This window comes from Diorhabda carinulata, chromosome 5 (genome assembly GCF_026250575.1).
Source record: "Diorhabda carinulata isolate Delta chromosome 5, icDioCari1.1, whole genome shotgun sequence".
NCBI classification, from domain to species: Eukaryota; Metazoa; Arthropoda; class Insecta; order Coleoptera; family Chrysomelidae; genus Diorhabda; species Diorhabda carinulata.
In genome coordinates, this window is record NC_079464.1 from 19,841,804 (window position 1) to 19,866,667 (window position 24,864).

At 33.0% G+C, this 24,864-nt stretch overlaps 3 protein-coding genes across 4 annotated transcripts; 1 reads left to right on the forward strand and 2 right to left on the reverse strand.

The window, feature by feature from the left end:
- Positions 1-1,184: 1,184 nt before the first annotated feature.
- LOC130893867 (uncharacterized) lies at positions 1,185-17,900 on the reverse strand. Of its 2 annotated transcripts, none has more exons than XM_057800288.1 (7): positions 17,436-17,900; positions 12,938-13,095; positions 9,621-9,717; positions 5,677-6,665; positions 3,984-4,193; positions 2,624-2,842; positions 1,185-1,429 (listed from the first exon to the last, which is right to left on the reverse strand). In XM_057800288.1, exons 2-7 carry the CDS (start codon positions 13,041-13,043, stop codon positions 1,278-1,280), a joined length of 1,773 nt encoding a protein of 590 aa, XP_057656271.1. In that variant the 5' UTR covers positions 13,044-13,095; positions 17,436-17,900; the 3' UTR covers positions 1,185-1,277. The 2 variants fall into 2 exon arrangements, with proteins under 2 accessions (XP_057656271.1, XP_057656269.1); XM_057800286.1 differs by having other exon boundaries at positions 17,565-17,895.
- Positions 17,901-19,413: 1,513 nt separating this feature from the next.
- Positions 19,414-22,278, reverse strand: LOC130894237 (uncharacterized). Its single transcript, XM_057800895.1, has 4 exons — positions 22,129-22,278; positions 21,767-22,065; positions 21,585-21,703; positions 19,414-21,426 (listed from the first exon to the last, which is right to left on the reverse strand). The coding sequence occupies exons 1-3, from the start codon at positions 22,184-22,186 to the stop codon at positions 21,617-21,619; spliced, it is 444 nt and encodes a 147-aa protein (XP_057656878.1). The 5' UTR covers positions 22,187-22,278; the 3' UTR covers positions 19,414-21,426; positions 21,585-21,616.
- Positions 22,279-22,413: 135 nt separating this feature from the next.
- On the forward strand, positions 22,414-23,952 carry LOC130894238 (macrophage migration inhibitory factor homolog). Its single transcript, XM_057800896.1, has 3 exons — positions 22,414-22,780; positions 23,436-23,608; positions 23,713-23,952. The coding sequence occupies exons 1-3, from the start codon at positions 22,673-22,675 to the stop codon at positions 23,792-23,794; spliced, it is 363 nt and encodes a 120-aa protein (XP_057656879.1). The 5' UTR covers positions 22,414-22,672; the 3' UTR covers positions 23,795-23,952.
- The last annotated feature ends 912 nt before the right edge of the window (positions 23,953-24,864 follow it).

Sequence of the window (24,864 nt, forward strand, 5' to 3'; positions counted from 1 at the left end):
ATGTCGCATTCAAGGTTTCGATTCCTCAAAGTCTCGAAGTGAATAAGAAGAACTAGCTAACGGTTACTCGTCTCTTTTAGAGGGACCAGATGGCTTTTATTTGATGAGATACAACTGCAAAACGATCTTTTTTCCTAAGAACAAATCAAGGATATTATACACAAGTTTTCATTGGGCGAACCATAATTTGAACAAAGATGGTTGAAGGATTACAAGATCCTTTGCAGTACAAACCTGGACCTGATCGACCACAGAATATTCTACGAATGTTCTGAGAGAAGTAAATGAAGAAAAACAGTAAACTCCGAAATGTAGTATAGACAAAGTTATTGGTGCATGTATCTCAGACATCATTATAAGTATCCAAACATAGAGATGAATTCCGCATACTCAAAAAGGCCTCTTCGAGCCAAACCAGAAATACAAAATACAAAAGCATGCAAACTTAATGTATTAAACCAACAGTTGTTAAACGGATCCTCTTCTAATTGGAATGCGGCCAAAACTTGAAATACCAAGCCTTAAATGAAAGACACAATTGACATGTTCCTGCCAGCTGATCCCAATTCAGTAGGTGATACTAACTCAGAAGAGCTTGCAGGAAATGTGGAAGAAACTTATTTTGGATAATCTTGTTTTTAATTGTCTTTGGTTTCCTCCAAAGTTGCTGTTTGTTTTTATTAAATTACTGTGTTAATTAATATAATAATAATTTTTTGAAGTAGCTTCAATTTTTGCCGGCTAGATGGGTCGAATACCTCTATGTGCAACGGTTCCAAAAACTCCAACCTAGTTGTATTAACTCCACGATCAACGGAACAGAATAAGTACATAAAACTTAATATTAAGAGTAGATTAGTAAGTGCTGATATTTCTTTTACCAGATTTTATCAAAAATTGACGTAAGAAACAATATGGTTCCAGATAAAGTTCGTGGGTGTGCAAGAAAGATCTGGATCATGAAATGAGTTTACTCCAGTCTCTGAAGACGCTAACTTGGTTATCGAAACGCGCGTCAAACAGTAAAATTGTTTGTGAGTGTTAGTGTAGTGTGGTGTAAACAGTGTGTTAAGTGTAAATATCACCAACGATTTCAGAAACACCAACTTAATCTCAATAGAACAAAGAATTTATTTTTATTTCTTAGTTTTATAAAACAATTTAGTACGAATAATAAAAATAAATGTACTTGTTCAGTTTATTTAAAACCATACATTAAACATAAACAATTTTTATTCACATAATTTTGAAAATCGGAATATAAATACACATTCGAATCACAGTAAAAAGAAGTCGGGTCCTACGAAGTTACCACAAGTAGGAAAATTAGTAGGTGGTGCGGGAATATCTCCAGTATCTCCTACTTGGAACAAAATATCCATTCCTCTTGTCCAACCTTGAGCATTTTCATCTCGAAGCAACCAAAAACCTGAACAAATTTATACAAATAATAAAAATATTTATTATTATTGGGTAACTAAAACTGATAGGTCGACAAAAAATATCTGCAATTCTTTCTAATCAATTTACTTAATCATGTGATAAGTTCACAGCTCTACAAAAGATATGAATATGCTCTTATTATTTATATTATTTTTGCTTGTCTTATATTTTGCATAATTATCGTCTTAAAATTAATAAACACATCACTTCATCCCCAATTTCAGCCCTCTTACTTTGTAGAATAACTGATGTAATGAATCGTGAATCTGGATAGTTACCATGTGTTAATATTTTGTTTTCTATACTGAAAGTTCATTCTAATATAGATACACTCCATAAAAATGGCAACATTGTTCACAAAATCACAGTTATTGGAATTTTTTTGTTGTTATACTAATAGAAACTAATAAAAATACAAACAACGAGTCAAGAGAAATATCGATTAGTTTAATCTCCAGTTTTAGTTGGTAGACGCTCAGATAGTGGCCTGATGAAAGTGAACTGACCCTTCAGGCTTATCCAGAAGGGGACAGCAACACCACTGCATGAATCCGAAACTAGGTCTTAACAAAGATTTCCCCCTCCCAAAAAAAAGGTTAAGATTTGGTGAGGCCAGGTTAATATAATGTTAGGTCAAGTTTAGATTAAGTTAGGTTGAAATTAGGTTAGGTTCATATTAGGTTATGTTATGTTAAAATTAGGTTAGGTCAATATTAATTTAAGAAAATTTGTGAAATTGAAAGCAGACGGAAGATAGGGAAACCAACAAAGAATAAAACGCTTTTAATCATGTGCTAAAAGTAACGTTCCGTCAAAGAATTAGTTCCGCACATGGTAAGAGGTTTTAGTGGGTGGGAGTCCTACACTACCAAGAAAGGAAAACCTCACCAAAAAAAGGTTAGGTTAAGTTAAACTTAGTTAGGTTGAGATTAAGTTAGGTTAAAACTAGGTTATGTTAAGATTAGGTTAGGTTAATTAGGTTAGGTAAATTTTAAGCAAACTGGTTGCTCTAACTTATCAAACCGGAAAAAACAGCTGAGAAACGCACAATAATTGAGATATGTCGCTCAAACTTCACACGAAGATCAAAAAAGGTTGCACCAAATTTGGAAAGAAAGTTCAGGTCAAATTCGATCACACCATGTACTTTTGAATTAAATAATTTCTACTACCTATTTACCTGGATTGTTTGCAAGGAATCTAATAACCACTATCCCATTTTTAGGCACTCTTATTGTATGTTTTCTGACTGGATTTTGTAAATTTCTTTTGATAAAATCGAAATTTTCATCTAGCTTCTCCACCTCAGATTTCGTCAAAGGATATTTGGGTATTTTATAACCGACTACATAAAATTGATAACCGTGAAGATGAAAAATGTATTCCTCATCATTCCCTCCTAAAAAAAAAAATTAATCATGACTCTACGAAAGGAGGTCACAAGCACCTGAACCGTAGAAAAAAGCCTGAAGCATATTTAACCTATGAGTGAGGTTTCCATATTTTTCACAAATAAAACATAATAACACTTTCAAAAACGGTGCTCCAGCTTTTGTATTTCTGAACAGAAGCCAATCCGATAAGGAAGCTTGTGACCTCTACTCCTACTTCATTTTTTCATGTAAAAATCAAGCACAGGAGGGTTAACCTTAATACACTCAAGTTCAAGTGTTACCTGACCTGCCTTGTTAGCTAATTCCACAGATTTGCACTTCTCCAAACAAAGCGGTCCCGATAAATTGACGTTCTGCACGTCTCCAGGTGAATTAGATGTTCATGAGCCACGTCTGCCTATCCAGTAGGTCTTGCAGATACTGCTCTAGGTAGTATTATGTTGGATAACTCGGAAGAGCATCTGATGTGGTAGTATCGGTAAAGCACAATCAGATCATCGACCTTTCTTCTATGCTCGAAGCTGTCCAATTTAATCGAATTGATTTTTTCTGTATTGAGACGAGGATCCTCAAGTAATGTTTGGGAGCCGAACTCCAAATGTACGAGTCGCTCTCAAAGACATAACAGTTCAACCAAATTTCTTCAAAAGCTCATAGGCTTAACGAACGACGTGGGGTCGAGGGTTGTAGTGAAGAAGCTCTTCGTCAATCTTACCTTGATTACTCACCGGAGTTTGGTCAATGTTTGACAATATCTGTCTGAGTTTACTGTCATCTCTGACTGCATTAAATCGATGAAGAGTACACCGTACGGTCCCAAAATATAGTCTCCTTAACCTTTCTGGTCGACTGGGATGATACTTAAGGTCTTACTCCTTGTGACCGTCATTCAAAATCCGGGGAATCCAACGAGCACTCATCTTGCTAAAACTAAACTTCTGAACTCTGCTCTTCATCGTGAACTTCCGCGCGTCCATAAGCAAAAGCCTTGCATCAGTTGCGGATGTGCTGAATGGACATTCACTCCATCGTAAACCTCAGTCAGTAAATGGATATAAACAGATTCCTTCCGCAGTTAGAGTGGAAGTCTCGTGGTAATCAATTTTATAAGTGATAAAAGTTAATTGAAAATTATTTATTTGTTACCTTGATCTATGAGTACGAGTTCCGTTCTACTACCCAATGGAATGTGTTCTAAATGAACGCAATCGCAATGTTTTCCATGACATCTATCCGGTAAATGCGATTCATTGCACACCGAATCCAATGGTACATCGTAAGGTTGAGTCAATACAGGTGCGGGAGGGAAAGTAAAAGAAATATTGTTCATTTTATACTGATTAGTTGAAAGAATATCTGTAAAATAGAATATATCGATACAATGTTACATATTTAATTAAGAGAAAAACAACAATTTTCTTATGAGATCATAACAAAAAATGACAGTCGATAGGAAAATTATTTTCCTTGAGAAAGAAGTACAAACATTATAGGAAGAATCAAATATAACAGTAAAAAATAAACGACAATAACTGGAGAGAATAGAGAAAAAAAAGATTAAGATCTAGACTAGATAAGGTATTGTCTAGTTAAACATGAAGAAGTTAAACATAAAGAATTGGAAAAAAAATGAATGAAATTAAATTATTCGATCAATTAGGCTCGTTTAGAACTAATATGTTTTCAAATGTCAAAAAGACGGATTCCCTGTAATTAACCTCGACTTTTTATGCCCGACTACACGACGAAAAAATTATAACATGTCTCTTGAATGTCAATAGGAATAAATCCTTACTATTCCTCATTATGCAAGATAAATATTCAACACCAAAAAGAACTTTTAATAAAAACATTCCCACATAGTATGCAGAAATTTCGCAAAGAAGAATTGGGGTTGTAAGCCAAAGATCCCAGTTTGGATATACACGGCAATCGTAAGATCAATTATCACGTATGAGGCAGTCGTTTGAGGTTCTAGAATTAGTCTGAACACCAAGAGGAACAGCCTCTCGAAGGTACAATGTCTGGCTTGCATATTTGCAATCGGTGCCATGAAATCATGCTCAACAGTTGCACTAGAAGAGAATCTAAATATTCGTCACTCTGAATGTACAGCGAAGGAATCAACAGTTGATAAAATCTGGGACGTGTCTCAGGAAGATGCATCGCAAAAAGCTTCAAAACTAAGCTGTAAAAGCAAATAGGATCAAAATACTATATTAGAAATTAACAGAAATGTTATCAAATTGTATACAGATGGTTCCAAAACAACAGACAGAACTGGAATAGGATTGGGCCTTGACCAAACACTCTGAAAGGCTGGGCGCCCATTAGATCTGCAAGCTCCAATATGAGGGGAACGAAATAGCTGGCAAACCCTTCATGAAACCTGAACCCTTTTGTAGTGTGAGCTACAGAACAACTGAGAAAAGAAGTTGGGGTTAAAACCAAACACTAGGATAATCTACAGGGGTTGAGACAGACGAAGACACTTCTGAGAAACTATAACCAGAGAAGATCAGCTGAATGTACCAACATAGGAATAACAAAAAAGTTCTGTCGAGGCACTGTTGCTTCAATGGACATTTGAAGGCTAAACTTAGCAGAGAATACAACGTGAACACCCTAGTATCACATAAAGAAAGGGGATCCTTTGGGACGCGGTGTACATGATATCCCAAGTCAAGTAGTCACTTGGTTCAAAATTAGACATGGGCACATCTTTGTTAGATTAGGAAATGTATTAACATCAATAGAAACTAGATTAAAAAATAAAAATGATATTTTCTTAAATGTAAGTTGAGCAAATATCGTATAAATTAAATAATAACTAACTTACTTTTCCTAGTACCACTCACACTCTTCGCATCGAATCCAAGATAAAATCTCTTATCAACGTCCAATTGCCTCAAACTTCCTTCCATACCTTCAGCAGGTCTAATATCCCCAACGCAGACTTTCCCATTAGCACCTCCACAGAATCCAGTATCGAATTTTCTCAAATCCCCGACATAATCAAATTTTTTCAAATTAGTTCCTTCAGCTGCGCCCTTATAAGCTATAATAGCTTTACCAACTAAGCTATTCGATTCGCATTGAGATTTTGCTGTGATAAAATAAGAACCAGGATCTTGATTAGCTTCCAAAACGAAGTCCACAGTTTCTCCTTTGTTGAGTTTAATGGAAGAAACTTCGAGAGGAACAATAGGATCGGCGTCAACGGTGACGACGTTAACAACGTGGTTATCCACACTAAAAGTTATGGGGCAACCTGAACCGCTACTATGAATTAATCTAAATAATGATCTAGCTCCTTTATGTACAACAAATTTAGTGAGATCTGAACTATTCGGTCCAACTCCATTGATTAAGATATTCTGGCGCGTTTGGGACAAAACTAAAATTTGATTTTTATCATCGATATCATAATGATGTATATTCGGTTCGATTTTCTCGGATTTTCTTACTACTATAGCACCATACAATCCTTCAAACCGATCTGAATCAGCGAACGCGTGATACGAATGTGTTCCTGGTGATGAAGCTCTGAATCTATACTGAAACGTTGTGTAAGCATTAATAGGACATTGTGTTATCAAAGGCACGCCGTCCATAAAAGGAGCTTCTCTATTGGTTTGTCCTCGCCAATGCATGGTAATACTTTGACCTTGGAGTTTATTTATTACGTTAATTACTAAAATGTCATTATGACATACTTGGAATATGGGCGCTGGTAATTTGCGATTAGCGGTGATGAGTTCTAAAGGTAAGTCGATTTGGGATGCACAAAATGGGCAGTCAGTACTATTTTGGCATTCTTGACATATCCTAAAACAAACATGATTTTTTTTAAAATTTAGCGGCTATATCGACTATACCGAAAAAAAAGGCGAATCTTAAGGGGGTTCCAATAATTCTATACTTTGTCTATTCAAGAAACGATGTGGTCAAAAATGTTATCATCCATAATTCACGTGATCTCTAACAGAGTCGACTAAGAGACGACAAGGAGTTTATTAAATCTTATTAATTAGTAAACGCGAATAAATAATAAAAAAAAACAAAAAAATATTAAAATAATAACAGATCTTTCTTCTCATATTAGACCAGTTACTGAAAATCTTAAAAACTACTACTAGAAGAATCATCATTAAGATTGATTATTAATACATCACTCAAATAGTCGTGTGACTAACACACAGATGGTGCTGCCATTGTTAAGTCTATATGACGTTCTTAAGGTACCAACTTTCAAAAGTGACAGTTAACCTACTTTTGTTATGTTCAAAATAATGATTTCAAAACAATTCCGTGTTATTTTATCATTTCTTCTTGATGAAAACAAATAGAACGTGGTCGTACAGACACCGATATTCGTGAACGTTTTGGTGATGATGATTAGATCAGTGATTGTTCATGTTTGCACATAATAAATCAGATTTTTTGCGTCGATATATGACGATAAATAAAACATAGATTCCTCACTTCAGTCCGGAATCAAAACGATCATAATCTAAGTGGACTGCAGCCGTCCACGTCCAAAGATACAACAGTTAGCTGGGAAGGTTATGGCTTCAGTATTTTGGGATGCGCATGGAATATTCTTCATCGACTATCTCCAAAAGGAAGAGACATTCAATAACGAATACTACAAAGAGTTGTTGGATTGCTGGAATGAAAAAATCGAGGAAACTGTTTCACCAAGAAAATACACCGATTCACAAATCGGTGGCAAAGAATTACACTTCTAATTGCATCCTCATCCACCGTATAGTCCAGATCTTGTTCCCAGTGACTACTGGCTACTCGCTGATCTCAAAAAAATGATCGCCGGCAAAAAATTTAGCTCAAATGAAAAATCTATTGATATCTAAAATCGATTCTTGGCAAAAAAATGTTTTTCTTAGTTAGTCCCACGACTTATTGAGCGACGTGTTATCTATCAACTAATTGATCCATTTGATGGTCTAAAAAAATCAAGATGTACTGGATTTTTGTGAAACGTTACAAGAAAGTAAAGCCTGGAATGCCAATGTCAAAGTACAGTACGTACGTAGGAAGATCTGTGAGTTCTTGGCCTAATCGTAAATAAAATGCAGTCGCAAAAATCTTAATACATTCGTCAGTTACAAGTCTCGATAAGCTCGATAAGCTTCTTTCCGTTTTATTATAGTATATTTAGAAAAATGTGTCAAATTGAGTTTCATGCTGATATAAAATGTTTGACTACAGAAAAATCAGCACCACCACAAATCAAAAAACAGAAAGCTCTTTACTGTAACTTGTGTCCATCATTCTCAATAATTAAAAATTGGTCCAAGTTGTTTCGCTGGAGACGAGAATCATTAGAAGAGGTCTCAAGTGCGGGAGGTCCTGTGGCGGTGACTACTCTAGAAAACATTAAATTCTTGGAAAACATTATTCAAGTAACCAGCAACTACGAACAATAATTATTTGTATGCCAAGGATTGAAAGTGCTGCTTTGTTAGACGAGTCTGAAAATTCTAATAAAGTAGTATTTCAGCCGCGGCGTACACAACATTTTTTAGAAGAGCATAAGAACCAAAACTTTTTCAATTACACTGAGGAGTAATTCTTCATCGCTGATGTTTACTTTTTCATCATCATTCATTGATATTCATTAATTTAGACAAAACTTCGGATAAAACAAATAATTTCAGAAAATTAAAAATTTAAGGTTATGCAAAATCTTCGAAATAAAACTGTCAACTGTCAACATTGAAGTGGCTACTCCAGAGCGTCCCGAAAGTGTTTTGCAGTACGTAACTGTCACTACATGGAACACTCAAAACGCAACTTTCGGTATGTAAATGAATATAGAAAGAAAAACTTTCAGATGGCGTCGTCTAAAAAAGAAATTGCAGCACGGGTGAGCATTTTCATAGAAAGTATTCCAATACATGAGCATTCAATATGACAAAATTAATGCCTCGGATTCTCAGTCTCCAGTACATTATAGTGAGCGATTATTAAAGTTTTGCTGCAAGGAACAAAAAGTGTAGTCCAATCCTTTTACTTAGATGAGACATCGAAAAAATATTCCTTAGTGTCATCGGAAATGAGAATCTCGTGCCAAAAACAGCAAAGTCATGACAAGCACCAAAAAGTGAAAGCTGCAATATTTTGAGACTACGAGGGTATTGATTGACTTTAAGGAAGCAACAATCGTCAACTTACTGAATTACTAAGACAGTTGCGTCAAAAAATTGTCGAAAAAAGGTGCGGCAAAATCATACGAGGTGTGCGCTTGTTTCAGTACAATGCTCCAGACCACACTGTGCTTTCCAAGGCTACTGTACACGAATGTGGCTTCACAGAGATTGAACACCCACCAGATAGCCCTAATCTTGCCCTGTTCCACTATTTAAAGGTGATTAAACGGTCGGTATACAAACTTTTGGACTCTAAAGATGCATCATATTTTTATACTAGCTTAGAAGCTTTAGTCACACGTTTTGAAAAGTGTGTGCAAATAAAGGGAGAATTTATTGAAATTAATCATAGTTTTTTCTTTCTACGTTTTTGTAATTAAACCCTAATTCTTAGAAAATGAAATTTTATGTCAATCTACACGTTTTAAACAACTGTCATTTGATTTTTTGTTCTTTTATAAAATTGTAGATTCATGTCACTAGTCTCCAAAAAAGGCGATGTGATATATAGAAAACTTCCTGCTACTTACTTTTTATACAAATTAATTTCTGTAAAATGACATATTTGTCAAAATTTCTAAATATATTATTGATACAAAATCATACTTACACAGATGTTGGTAATTTTTCTATAGTTAATTTAAATCTACAAATCATGGGCCAATCAAGATCATGACAAGGTCGGTCGCAGCTTTTGAACCTTTGATCTGCATAAAAAAAAATTGTTTCATTGTTCATTTAAAATGCACAAGAGATAAATTTTTTTCATAAATCTTGATACAATTATTGGTCTTCAAGAATGATTCAACCAACAGATGTTAATTATGGCATGGGGCCGAAGTCATGGCAAAATTTTTTTCTTCTGAATATGAGAACAGACCACAAACATGTATGTATTCTGTAGAAGTTCTGCAAGCATAGTAAGTATGCGGAACAACAGATGACATTGTTGTAGCTGGTAACAGCACAGCGAGGTAAGTTTTGTGAGAAATTAAAGTAACCTGTCTGAGTAGCACGCTTATTCGATGAAATGTCACAGTGATTTATCAAAAACTTCCTAATTGATCACGAGGTATTGCCTTCTTCAACTCTTCGTCTGTCTTCAGCCATCAGCTGCTCGATGACGACAAATGCCGCGTCGTGTCGATCCGCACACTGAAGAGCCGGTGGACAGAAGATAATTTATTTTTTTCCAACGTATTTTTCTCTAACAATCCTTTCACAAAGGTTGGAAGCCCTGGGTGGAGGAGAGTTGGTGGTCGAAGCGACCTGAAGATCCAAAGGCGTTTTTTCTCCGCACCGTTGATGTTACGGTCTTGATAAAAGCACCGATTAGATACTGATAGAAACCGATGCTTTGGGGGTAGCGGGTTTCGTGGTCCGTATCCACAAACACAAGCTTTACAAACGAGAAGTGTTTGGCTTAGGTTGCGTGTAGTCGATTCAGGCTAGTGTCGATTTTCAGACACCGATCAAGGAAAGTTTTTATCGAACGCTTGTGATGTATTCACGTGTCGGCATTTCTGGAATCGTTGGTGATATTAAAGTTAAGTGTAGTGTAGTGTAGTGGTAATATAAAGAGTATGCTGGAGCTCTTCTCGAACGTATATGTTTTTACGTTGAGCTGCAGCTCCGCCGAACTTTTTGCTAACTTTGTATTTTATTTATATTTTATACAAAAATATGTCAAGTTAAGACAACTTAATCGTCCATTTTCGCTTTGTTTGTCTATCCGGAACATACTCGCAAGCGTGTAAACCTCGAAATGTGTGTAAAAACTTAAGTCTTGTGTACGTTTGTCAAGCGTTGGCAAGCGTGTGAATGTAGCATTAATATGAGAAAAGGCTGGAGTTTCGAAAACAGGAACCCACCGATTGGCTTAAAATTTTTACCTTCTACACTATTACATACTAGATGATTGTACCTAAAAGGATTTTTGGCGTTTCACAAGAAAAGGGATTGAAGAAAAATTTCCTAACCTAATCTAACCTAACCTACTCAGTTAGTTAGTTAAAAAAGCTAAATATACGCATAAAATATTGGTAGCTGAAAGCACGTGGTTAAGTTAGGTTAGGTTAGGTTAGAAAAAATGTAAACAACTTATATTTCTCTAATGAATTTCTATAAGTGACATTTTTTGCTACCTTCTTGTGAGCCTTTGTAAAAAATGAATGATGTTTTCATTACGGTTCAATATTTATTTTTCACACATCATAAACAGTCGTCAGTTTTTTGTTAGAATAAGAAAATTCGAAAGCAATTACTAACGAAGAAACTATTAAGTCATCCATCAATGTGAAATTGATAATATCTGCTATTAGAAGTGTTGAAAAGTGAAATTTTTGAAATAACATTACATTAAATAAATAATGATACTGAAGTAGTTAATAATGAAAGTGCTCACGAAATATTGTTCATATTAGTTATACCAGGTCGAATCAATAATTTCTTCTTTCAAACCCAATGGAATCATTTTGCTTAAACCGAATTAATAAACTATGGGACATGTTCATTCTTGGAGTCAAAAACTTCGTTTTATTGCTTTTCTTAACCCTCTATCGGTAAAGTTAGGGTTGGATTCGACCCCAGCGAGTTTTGTTTATAACTCCCCACTCCCCTGTTCTGAGAACTGTGGCTGGTAGGGTAGTTGTGGTTCCCAGCTACCCTACCAGTCAGTCGTCCCGAGAACAGGAGACTGAGTCAGAGGATGGCGACAATATCGATTCAGAAAACTTCTCATAATTCTTAGTCAGATGTAGATGACGAGAGAAATTTTGAGCTAGGAAAGTCTTCGAAACAATATGGACCATCCATTCAAAATTTCAGCGTAAAATATTAATACTCATCTCCCTGGTCGACGTGGGGAAGCAAGGGGGTAACTAGTGAATTGGAAATATATGTATGGGGTCTGATCCAACCCAACCTTACCGTTTATGTCAAATTCACTTTATCGTTAGAGGGTTAAGAAAATAATGTTTCAAAGACCAAAAATAGACATCATATTCGCATACCAGAAAGCCTGGTAGCACTTCCTGCTCTTTGCTCGTATCTCCTAAATTTTCCAATTTTCATAATACTCAATTTTTTATGTAGTAAAACTAAGAATTTGCAAGACAGTTTTATAACCTAGATTGTGCTATTTGGTAGATAAAGAGGAAACCAGGCTAACTTTATGGGAGAAAAGAGTATTATTAAAAATCTTTAGATAGATACGAATGGAACAAAATGAATGAAGAAAAAGAAGGAAAAAAAGTGAGTTGGTTGGGGTATATAGCCAAAATGGAAGAAAACAGGTGGGTGAAAACAGTCTTAACAAGTGGAGAAGGTGCATAAAGAAGAAGAGGGCGTAGAAACTGGTTAGATGCATTTAAGAAAGTTAGGGATAGCGAATAATAAAGATACTATAAGCCATGTTGGTGTAAGGCCCACTGTATTTTCTTTCAAGGGCCAGTTTTTTCTTCCTTTGACTTTGTACTATGAGCAATAAGTACCCCAGCGTATTTATTTCCATTATGAAACCCCCGAATTATTGAATGAGTAGTCTTCGCAATAAGGAAAGTTTTTCGTTAAATTATTTTACGATATATAGAAGATATCGATACATTTCTACGATATATCGTAAAGTATCGATAATTACAATATATTATATCGAAAAAACAATCTATATTCAAACGAAATATGGAAGTTTTGCACCAGAAACCAGTCAGTGATATCTTAATGACTCGACATCGTATTTCAAGTAAAATATTTATATTGTTGTACTTAACATACTTATACTTAATAATTATACAATGGGTTTTTATATCATGATAAGTACTTGATGGCGTAACACAAATAGATGATGTTGAGAGTTTCTCTTTCTTTTTAAATCAAATGAAATATTATACAATTTAGTTCAAATTATCGCATAACTCTGTTCGATCTTACCTGGCGCTGGAGTTAAATATAGTAAAGTGAAAGTAACTGCTACCATTCCTAAGAATACTGACAATCTCAGTACTACCAGATTCGTTCCAGAAGTCATATTTACCATTACTTATCATAACAGTTTCGATAATGCTGCAGATATGTTTACTTCATTCAAACTGCAAAAATCAAAATCGTTGATCGTTATCGAAGCCATTTAAGACATTTTAAGGTTATGTACTCACAAAATGGTTCTTTTGCTGATAAAAAACAGAACAGCAACAGAAATAAATTATAATTAAACAAACAAAAAACTAAAAAACGTTAGAATTTATGGAACTGTTTGTAATGTTCATAATGAACACACTGTATGCATTATCACTACACAGTGAGTCACAATTACACCAAGTGACGCGCGTTTCGATAACCAAATTATCGTCTTCAGAGACTGAAGGTAAATTGGTGAAGAGAAACCTAGCTTATGGTAAACAGTTTACCTTCAGCCTCTGAAGATGATAACTCGGTTATCAAAACACGCGTCAGAAAGTGTAGTTGTGAGTAATGGTGTAGTGGAAGTCTTCGGATATTGATAATCATCTACGACTTTGACTGAAAGTGGTTTTATGAAGCACTCTTCACTTTTTCCATGACTTTTATCGATATTATAACTATAACCTATAAAGTAAATTAAAACACTGGAAGTATTCAACACACTTTATACACCACCACTACATTAACACTGACGATTACACTGTCTGAGGAGCGTTTCGACAACCAAGTTACCATCTTCAGAGTAGGTAAACTGTTTACCTTCAGTTTACCAAGCCGATTAAGGTCAATTGTCATTCCACATTCATTGATGTTTATTGACGTTAATCTTGTATAGGTACTCAGATGAATTGGCGTCTAGTTTTGTCAGATATTGTCAATTAACATTCTTTTGAGCTCCATTGTTACTTCATGTTGATTGATGTCTATTGACTTCGAATCACATAATTTCTTACATATTCGGCTGACTTGGCGTCTAGTTTTGTCAGATATTGTTGATTAATATTCATTCGAGGCGATTGAGGTTAATTGTCACTTCATCATTGAAAGGATATTCGATAATTGAGGTCTATGAATTATCATATATATAAAAACCGACATTAATTATGATAAACTTCAGTAAAAGTTCATTTTTTTGGATTACCTCAATAATTATAAAATTTTCTACGTCTGGCAACGTTGTTTAAAGTTACTACTTGTTCGGTCTATAACGTGCTATGCACATCGTGCTATATTTACATTGCATTTTGTCAAATCGTTATTTATTTAATTGCTATTAATTGGCTATATAAAATTTAAGTTTACATATAATTTAATTTCGTAAATAAATACTACTATGAACGTTTCGAATATGGAATTTAAGTAAAGATAAACATATCGATATCTATTTGCCCAATGAAATGAACCTCGCAAATATCAATTGAAATTTTAAAATTCAAGTTGTTAGTTCTACTTTAAACAAGTACAAATCTAATAAATGAACAATAATAGAATGATTATTGTACTAATACATACAATGCGGTCCATATGTTTGGAATAATTTCAATTTTAAGTAAGACAGGGGGTCGTGTGGTACCTTGTTGGAAAAGGATTTCAGTACTCTGTTCAGCAATATAAAGTTTTTCAAATTTGGTACAATCGTAACTGAGAAAAAGAATTTTGAAGATGTAAAATTTTAATAATGTTTCTATTACAAAACTTGTGATTAGAGGCATTATCAAAATTTTACATCTTAAAAATCAATTTTCCCATTTATGATTGCACCAAATTTAAAAAACTTTATATCGCTGAACAGATGACTAAAATCTCTTTCCAACAAGGGTACCACACGACCCCATTTCTTATTTAAAAATTTCGCGGGGGTGCTTATAATTCAGAAGGGGATAGTATTTTCATACTGTAAATTGTTTAATTAAAAATAAAAATCGTGTTTCCATATTATAAGTCCTCAAACACGTAAGTAATTTACAAATTAATTAATTATTAATTAATTTCAAATAGCAGCTAGTTTATACCAACAAATATTTCGCAATCGTCGAACTCCACATCATTCTACATTTGCAAGTATTGAAAGAAGGCTGAAAGAAGCCGGAAAATTGTTAATTAAAAGAAATAATGCTGGAAAATAACGTACAACAAGGACTGTGCATCTGGAAGAGGAAATATTAAATAATATTTTTGAGAGGCCATATTTAAGTAAGTACTCGAACTTTGGGTCACGCTTTAAAAGTGGACCGTTCTACTGTATGGAAAGTTTTAAAATAACATCCATACAAATTGGCCAGTATTCAAGAATTAGAACCTAGAGAGTTTCAGGTGCGTATGGAATTTTCATACTGGTATTTACAAAAGTGTCGTGAAAATCTAAATTTTACAAAATATGTGTTGTATACCGACGAGGCTAGATTTACTAGGGAAGGAATATTTAATTCTAGAAATAGTCACGTTTGGGATGAAAAAAATCCGCACTTTGTTCGTAAAAGGGGATTTCAGCATTCGGTTAATGTGTGGTTGGGTATAGTTGGAGATTGCCTAATCGGGCCTCACATTTTACCAAATAAATTAAATGGAGCAATTTATGTGGTTTTAACACAATGGGGCATTTGTTTATTTTGCTGCAGCGGCAAGAAATTACTTAAACAGACGTTTTAGAGAAAAATGGATTGGCCCGGGTGGACACAATTGTTGGCCTCCAAGATCACCTAACTAAAATCCTATCGACTTTTTATATGGGGCTATATGAAGTCCTTAGTGTACAAAACAATCATCGAATCTGAACAAGATCTAATTAATAATTAGAATTCAAGCTGCGGCAGAAATCATTCAATCCCATCCAGATTTATTGTCATAGACACTTTTTTCAATGACAAAACTGTGCAATAAGTGTATTGAAGTAAGCGGCCAACAGTTTGAACAACTACTGTAACTTTGTCAATTTTAATATTGTTGTAATACATTTTTTTTCTTCTTCTTCTTCTTCTTCTTGTAGTAGGACGAGGTCCTGTCAGGTCTGTCATCTGCCCTCTTGTGACGCCGATGTCCAGCTATCGTACCAGCGTTTTGGGGGCCTACCGATTGGGCATCTTGTGTCTGGTTTCTGTGTTTTGGCCCATTTGGAAATCCGTTCTGGAGCCATTCGTTCTACATGGTCTCTCCATTGTCGGCGTCTTGCTCTTACCCATCTAACAACATCTTGTACTCCCAGTTCTCTTAAGGTATCTGTGTTGGGTATTCTATCGTGGAGTGTGGTACCCTTTATTGTTCGTAATATCTTCATCTCTGCTGTTCTCATTTTTCTCTTTGTTTGTGTTGTGTCTGCCCTTATTTCTGCGGCATAGGTTAGTATGGGTCTGATATAGGTCTTGTAGATTCGCGTCTTACTTTCTATGCTCATATATTTATTTCTCCATATAATGTCCCGTAAATATACCGATATTCTAGTTGCTTTCTTGATCTGCTTACATTTTTTTTTGAAATTGAAATTATGAATAATTTTCATTTGTTCTGAACTACTTAATCTTAATCATTATTCGAAATTAAATGAATAATTAATTAATTTGTAAATTGTTCACGTGGATGAAGGCAAATTTTTACAACACCGTTCATTTTAGCTCTATAAAAGGTTATTAGTTTTTTAACTAAATATAATCAGGCAATTTAAAACAAAATTAAAAAATAATTTGCTCCAGTGACGTAAAAATTAGGGGGTAAAAATGACAACTAACCCTGACAGCGCGCCACTGGTTAAATTTTTCCAAAGTTTGTTTATATCAAAATATTACTTTATTAAGGACTATATTGGTCACCAAATTTGAAAAAAAAATTTAAAGGCGTTCTTGATTTATAGCAAATTTTAGATTTTGATTTAAAATTTTGAACACCCTATATCTCAGCAAATAAGCCCCGTAAGGATTCGTATTCCTATATCAAAATGAATTATTTATTAAGATCTCTCTGTAGTAGGGTGTTGTGGGTCGAATATATAAACACCCTGTATATGCGTCAAAAAGCAATGATATAGTTTTTGAGTTTCTGAAGCATTTTCAATTGAAACTGATGAATAAAAAATGATATTAAGATGTACCTAAATCACTATGAAAAAATAAGGTTAAAAATCATGTGAATTTCATATAAATATCACTAAAGGCCGATTCATAAACTTGACTTTCCGTTTGCCGTTGGTGACTTTCAACATAAACGAATTTTATCTTTTCCCCTCGGTCGTTCGTAGCAATAGAAAAAAGCCAATCATACCGTTTGCGTTTATCAAGTAATTTTTCCTAATACTCCCAATGAAGAAAACTACCGGATTACAAACAAAAACAGCAGTACAAACGTCAAAAAGAATAACAAAATTTTTAGGTTAACGTCAATTTTCTGAATAGAGTCAAACAGAAACGGCAAACGAAATTTATGTATCGGTCTGAACAGAAATGTTACAAATAAATATTTTAAATAAATAGATGATTACCTACAAGTGTTACTGCACTATGAATATTTCTAAAAACTTTCTACTCTTCTTGTTAAAACTACGAAATGTCGATTTTAATAATTAACTTTTGTGTTATTTAACTGATGCTTATTTTTATTTTGTACTCACTTATTAGTATAACTTTAATACATTGGCGACTTAGGTACACACAAATTGTATAAGTAATCACAGAATCCTTTTGTTTAATCACTATTGAATGTATACCTGAGTATAACGAAGATTCAGTATAATATGTGAATGTCTGCGTAGTGAAAGTTGGTTGCCGGAGGAAAGAAAGCTTGTTTCGTTATTTAAACTGATTAATTTACTCAAAGGATGCTAAACTTTTTACATAAAAATCTTTTATCATAAAAATATTTTATAGAATTTTAGAGACAATAGCTAAAAAATTATAATGAAATAAATGCACAATTCGTATTCTACCAACACACACAGCTAAAGTCTATTTTACCAATATTTTATACGAGGTGTGTCAATTTGAAAACTTCCTATCATTAATAGATATCTTCCTTCAGCAAATAATTTGTCTATGGTTTTACTGATATTGCGCTAAGAGTCTATGGAGATTAAAAGGAAGAAGTATTGTTTATGGGAGGAAAGTTGAAAAAATGGCCAGCCGATAAATAACAGTTCATAAACCTTCCAGAATGGCGCTGGTATATATAGAGAGGTGCCCCATATCAGCATTTGGTTAAATTTTAGAGGAAGCGCCAAATATTATTTACACCGTGGACAACTTTTCACACTTTTGTAGAAAGTAAGCTAAATTTTCGATAATACCATACTCTACAATGTGAGTTTTATATATAGAACGCCTCAATTATCTCGGAAGCGGCTTGAACTATTTTTATAAATTTTTTTATACAAGGGTCTTGTGATTATTATGGTATTATGGTGGTATCTACATTGTTGTCAGATCTTTCCTTTTTCCGGAAATATAATGAAATTTTGTTATTCCAAATGAATCATTCTGTATATTTTTCGCTTTTCGAAATCTTTAAGAAATACTTATTATTTTTGATCTTACATCTTACATTTGCTTTATCTCCGCCAATGTTAAAATAATACATTTAGGTAGCTATGACTACTACAATAACAAATTTGACGTTTCAATAAATTATTATTGTTGAAGTTTATTGAAAGTCACAATGGGTCGTTAATTTGATAAAGAACGAATTGGTATTTTAATGATATTAGGATATGGTAGAGGTCAACAAGAAACGTGTAATATCTTTAATAATTTATATCCTAACCGAAATCCCATAACAAGATCTAGTGTCAGTGAATTAGTAAAATAATTTAACGAAACTGGTTCAGTAAAAGATGTATCCAAATGAGGACATCCGTAATGAAAATTTTACGTGATAATAAATTCCATCGAAACAAAGTAACGTTGGTTCAAGAGTTGTAAGATGACAAATCCCATTCTATTTTTTCAGTTTTTATTTTCAAAAGAAGGGAGTGATGCCAAATGACTACAGTATGCATTTGCAACAAATAGTTAATTCTAGAAATTTTTAAAACAATTAGTTTTTTATTCGAGCATAAGTCAAAACCACATTTTTCACACTTGATTCGGGGAAAATCTTTGTAGTTGGGATATCTGCATCTCATTTTATTACCTTGGCGGACAGGCCAATGACTATTTTGATCTGTGCCCATTTCTTTTGGTGGAACGTGTTTAGTTGGACCTTTCTTCCTTTCAGTTTCCAAGCTTTTACTTAATGTATAGTTCTTCCAATATCAATTGCAGAAGACAGTTATGCGAGGAACAATCAATATTTCATAAATACCGTTTTTTTTTGTGTTCAACCCAAGCAAATTTTCAATACGCATCAAAGAAACCTCTTTTATATTATTCTGTTGTGTAGTCAGTGTTTACGAAAAACTAAATGTAATAAGTCTTTTTGGGATAAGGCAATTTGAATTTTGAAAATAGTAGCAATAAAACTACCAATTTAAATATATTTTCTTTATTAAAAAGTGTATACAAAGTTAACAATGTAAACTTGTAAAAATATAAAAATTATGTGCCATGCTTCATCTTAAAATATAAAAATTTTTTGTAAATAATACTAAAAATGGACGGAGCAATTATTGAGATTCGGGTAAATATTTTTTAACATAATTTCAAAACCATATAAAAATTGTTTTTTATAACATAATAAAATATATTCATAACTTAAATGACATAACACGCAGATACATGCCTCAGATTCAAATAAAACAACCTTATATTGTATCTAGTTTCTGCACGTGTTGTACACTATATTTTTCCAACAATCTACATGATATACTTGAGATTTGTTTCTACAGTAATCTGATATATTGAGGTGGTGTTCGTTATATATGTAGTTTAGGGTGACATGTATGTAATCTATTTTGTCCCCTAATATATTAAACTCATTCCTTTTAGAAAACTCGGGATGTGAGATGACTGTAGCTGCCAGAAATCTTCGCCTTCTATCTCATACCCTCCCACGATTTGGACTTACATAGTCTCTTAGCTTATCCTAAGTGTCCATTTCACTTTAAATTAATTAACCACCCACCATAATCACCAGACCTAGTCCCCTGCGACTTTTTCCTCTTCCCTAACCTTAAAATTTATATGTAAACGTCTATTTTGAAGAGAAAGACTGCAACTATTATTTGAAAGGGTTTAAAAAGGTTAAAGCATCACCAGACTATAGAGAAAAATTAGAGAAATTTAGACTGGCTTTGATGAAATAATGCCTACCTATTACAATGAACTTGTGTACATTAAGAAAACTTGAAGAATTTCAAAAATATCCTCCAAAAAAATGTGAAACATAAAAATCAAAGAATTTTTCTACTGAAATGCAATAAAAGATAGAAATTTCAATGATTTCAGGATTCAACTTTATAATCTGATTTCTGTAAGTCAACAGTTTTTTTAGTTAGTTTCAGAGGATGTTACAACATTGTATTAGTCGTATTTTGACTTTTTTAATAACCCCTGTAACTAGTTTTTTACTGAGAATTATACAAATTTCAAGTTTAAATTTTACTAACATTTTAATAAGAATAAAAATTGAAACAATGTAAATATATCAAAAAGGGTAGAATACGTTTTTCGTGGCAATAAATTTATCTTAATTAGGCAAAAATAAAACGAAAATTAGGAATAAAATTTTTTGAATTCTCGCTTCAGATATCAATACTTGAAGTCATAACCCAGTTTGAGATTTACTTTATAGAACAAATGCGTTTTAATACTTTGTCTAAATTTTATCCCTTTAAATTCAACACGAGTCTTGTAAGTTAACAAACAAAAGGTTGAAGTTATACATGACTTTTTTCCCAGCGTGATAAATATTATATACAGGAATGGTTCAAACTTCTTTAGAAAAAATTGACTGTTGTTTAGTGCCATTTATAAAATAAGAAAAATATTTAGCAATAATCTGAAGATTTCATCAATAACTAAAAGTAGAAATATGCTGTTTTGAGCTCATCAAGCAAGACATAAGCTCTGAATGCTTTCAAAGACGAAACCCTGTGGGGTCTTCATTTTTGAGTTATTTTGGGTCAATTTACAAAATGGCATTGCCAAATCCTGTTGCCAAGGAAATTGTACTCTTGCCCTCAAAAATATTTAAAAACATGACTGTCATGACATAGGACAGTATATTAATGAGATAAAATATGCATACAAACATTTGTACACATTATGGTAAAAATTTATGGAAAATAGACAAAAAGTTGTCCAATATTTGTATATTCACCATAATTACATTTTACTATGAAAAAATAATAAATTTTTGATTGTTAAAAATATATCTGTGTACTTTCTTTAAATCCTTTCAATGACTTTGATAGATGACTGTAGTAATTGTTATTATAACCACAACCATAAACTATTTTTTTAATCTCACATATAATTAAAAAATCATGTGAGTGCTATAGCTGACACAAGTCTATGGTTAAATGATTTTTTATACATTACATTACAGCCAGTAGTTTGTACTAAAAGAGTCATTGAAATGATCTATATAAAAATGTTATTGCCACTTAACAAATTTCAATGCAAAAAACTACAATTTTCTAGTAATTTCTCGTTGGAATTCATTAATTATGATTAACTAATAGGAAAGAACACATTCTATTACAAACAAGTCCTGTTAAATATCTAATATTCAGTTAAAATATTTGAACATTACTGTAGATACTACAAATGTCGAGAAAATAACACTATTTAATGGCGTTTTCTTTGACGAATCAGACTGCAACAAACCAATAAAAATCATTCAAAAATGCCCACAGTATTAAGTAATTGAATTACTTACAATAATATAATAATTGCACCTGTCACCTTTGCAGCATTCCGAACATTTCCAGTCTTGATACCAGATGTGAGTACATGTAGCCATATTACTACTTCGAAATTTTTCACATTTTTCTTTAGTTGAGCATCGTTTTGATATATAGTATTGCTTTAAGGCACCTTGTTGCCAGTAGGGGGTACTTCCCCAACTTATTTCTGATAAGCATACGTCTTCTCCATAATCGCACGTTGCTATAGTTCTACTACATTTCCCGTGATTGTCTTCTTGATTATCGCAAACATAGCATTCTAGGGATACGCCTAAAATGAATCATTAAATTAGGTAAATTATTTCACACACTGTTTAATTATTTATGAGCTTACCTAAATGTATATATAAAAAAACTGAAAAAATTGTTATAAAAATTTGGGTATGATTCATTTTTGTAAACTTTTGTACTAACAATTAATATTTGAACCACCGATCCGTTGTTTACTAATTTCTCATATGTTTTGTCAACGCGTCAACTGTCATAACAGTATTTTTGACAGCTTAAAATTATGTAATTGGCCTTTTAATAACCGTTTATACTATTTGATCGAATGGTTACTTTCTGTCAATACGCAGTTGGTTATTAAAACAGAAGAAAATGTAATAAACGACAATTAAACTAACCATGTGAAATTTATATTGAAGCTAATACAAAAATATTTATTTACTCAAAAATTAATTCAATTCTAAAAATGCATGTAATAACGGAATCATGAAATAGATAAACAATTACCACACTAGCCAAGTACTGTAATGGTGATAGTTAATAAACATGGAGAAGAAGAAGAACTTATTAATATACTTCATGCATTACCAATTAGAGTTAGTTCCACAGAAGAAACACATCCTACTCAGTTCTTTAGTTAAATTTTAAACATGCCTCATTTCAGAGTTGAAACTAACGTTCCCCATGATAAAATTCCAGCAGACTTACCAGCGAAACTGTGCCATATACTTGCAAAATCATTAGGGAAACCTATAGATGTAAGTACTTAAAACGTTTTTTGTAAATTTTTCGATAAAAAGATTTTTTTATTATACCAAAGTTTATTTTTACTATTAATTCGAATCGTGTGGATCCGAAGTTTAGTTTCAATTAAATTATGCATATAGACAATTTAATATGTAAAATTTAATATTCTTTTCTAATAATGAAAAATATTGAAATTTTGCATGTAATTGTTAATAAATTTAGTGAATCCTGAAATGAGGAAAATCTGAATGTTATATGTGAAACATTAAACCTATTATTAGAAATTTCATTCATTTTACTATAAAAATACAATTTTGAACTACTTAAAGATCATCCGTGTTGCAGATTGTCCTGTAACCAGGTGATACCATTTATTGACCAAAAAGCCGACAATAGGAAATAATACAGCCGTAGCTGTACTCATAATTTCAATAAAAAATCTATTACACTCCCCAAAAAACTGTTTAATTTGTCGAATAATCATTATTTCTTTGATAATCCTATAGTTCACAGCAATCCCAAACCTGCAGAGAAAAATTTTTCCTATATCAGAGCAATGCCTGGAAAATCCAAATCCAAAAATGTCCCTATCCCCTCAAAAATAAACCAAGGAATCTCTAACTTTTCCAATAACAGAAAGTTTTTCATGTGGAGTTTCACTTGTAGTACTGCTGTGCTACAGTTATTGGAGGTGCAAAAATGGCCTGGGGTGGAAAAGATGAACCAGCTGCACAGGCTACTTTAATGAGTATCGGTTGTTTAGGGGTTGAGGAAAATAAGGAGCATGCCAAAGAGTTATATGAGTGTATAACTCAAGAACTTGGAATTCCTGCTAATAGGTAAATCTCTCACATAGTTAATTTGAAATCAATGTATAGTGTAATGTGTTTTGCCATTTTTTTGAAATAATCAAAGTTTTTTAAAGCGATTTATTTATTTTTAGAATGTACATCTTTTTTCAAAATGCAACTAGAAGTGATGTTGGATACAATGGAACTACGTTCCATGAAATATTTGGCCGCTAAAATTAACTGTAAAAAAACCCTTACAGTATACTAATTATATTTATACAGAATTATTCATAATTAATATTTATAAAACAAAGTATTTGTGAATATATAATCACATCTAAAAAAATTGAAATATTTGCTGTTAAAATAGAATAAAAAATTTTTACAGGGAATAATGAAGTTTTTTCTTTCTAAATCAATCAAATAAATCTATACTTACGTTGCCTCTCATTTAGTTTACTTACAGTGCTCCATTTTGTAATTTGAAATGTATACGAATAGAGAACTGGCATGAAGCAACCATAAGCAAAAATAAACAGAGCAAAGCAGTAGAGCGACTCCAAGCCTTGGGCATAAATAAGGTCGCAGACTACGCTAGATTTCTACTTGACCTGTGGTTCACAGTTGTAAGTGAGGATGGCGTCAGATAGCGTTCTTCAGTGGAATATTTAACTATACGAACCAAATAGGACGTTGTATACAATTTAGGTCACAATCTCAAACCAAAGTTGATTATACCACTCTGATGAGACGTAATAACGTCGAAACTAGTCAGTAGTTACAAACCTTTCCTTGAAATTGCGAGCCATTGGGTCGATTAACATCACGCTCTTCAGAGGAGATGTAATTCAATATTCGTCGAAGCATTAGCAAGGAAAGTAGTTGTTTTCTCATTTGAAGTACGGAATAATATATTTTCGAAATTATTTCAGAGGTGAATAGTACAAATTATCGAGGGCTGGAATACATATTAAAAAGCCACTTTTTGATATTTCGTTGCCACAATCTCAGAACAACATAGGAAGAAAATAGGGATGAGAATAAAAGAAATATTTTAAGGATTGATAAGCGGTTCAAATATTATTAATTATCTAGGATCTAACATTGGCAAAGAATATCAGAAATATGAAAAAATTATAAGCAAATAAGATGTTATGGAGCAAAATATTAAGTGAGAAGACCAAAATGAATATCTACGAATCAATGCTACGTCTGATACCAATGTATGGCGGAAAACCAAGGACAATGACAAAAGGAGAAGAAGAGGATTTGAGGATAACGGAAAACATATGATGAGAACAATA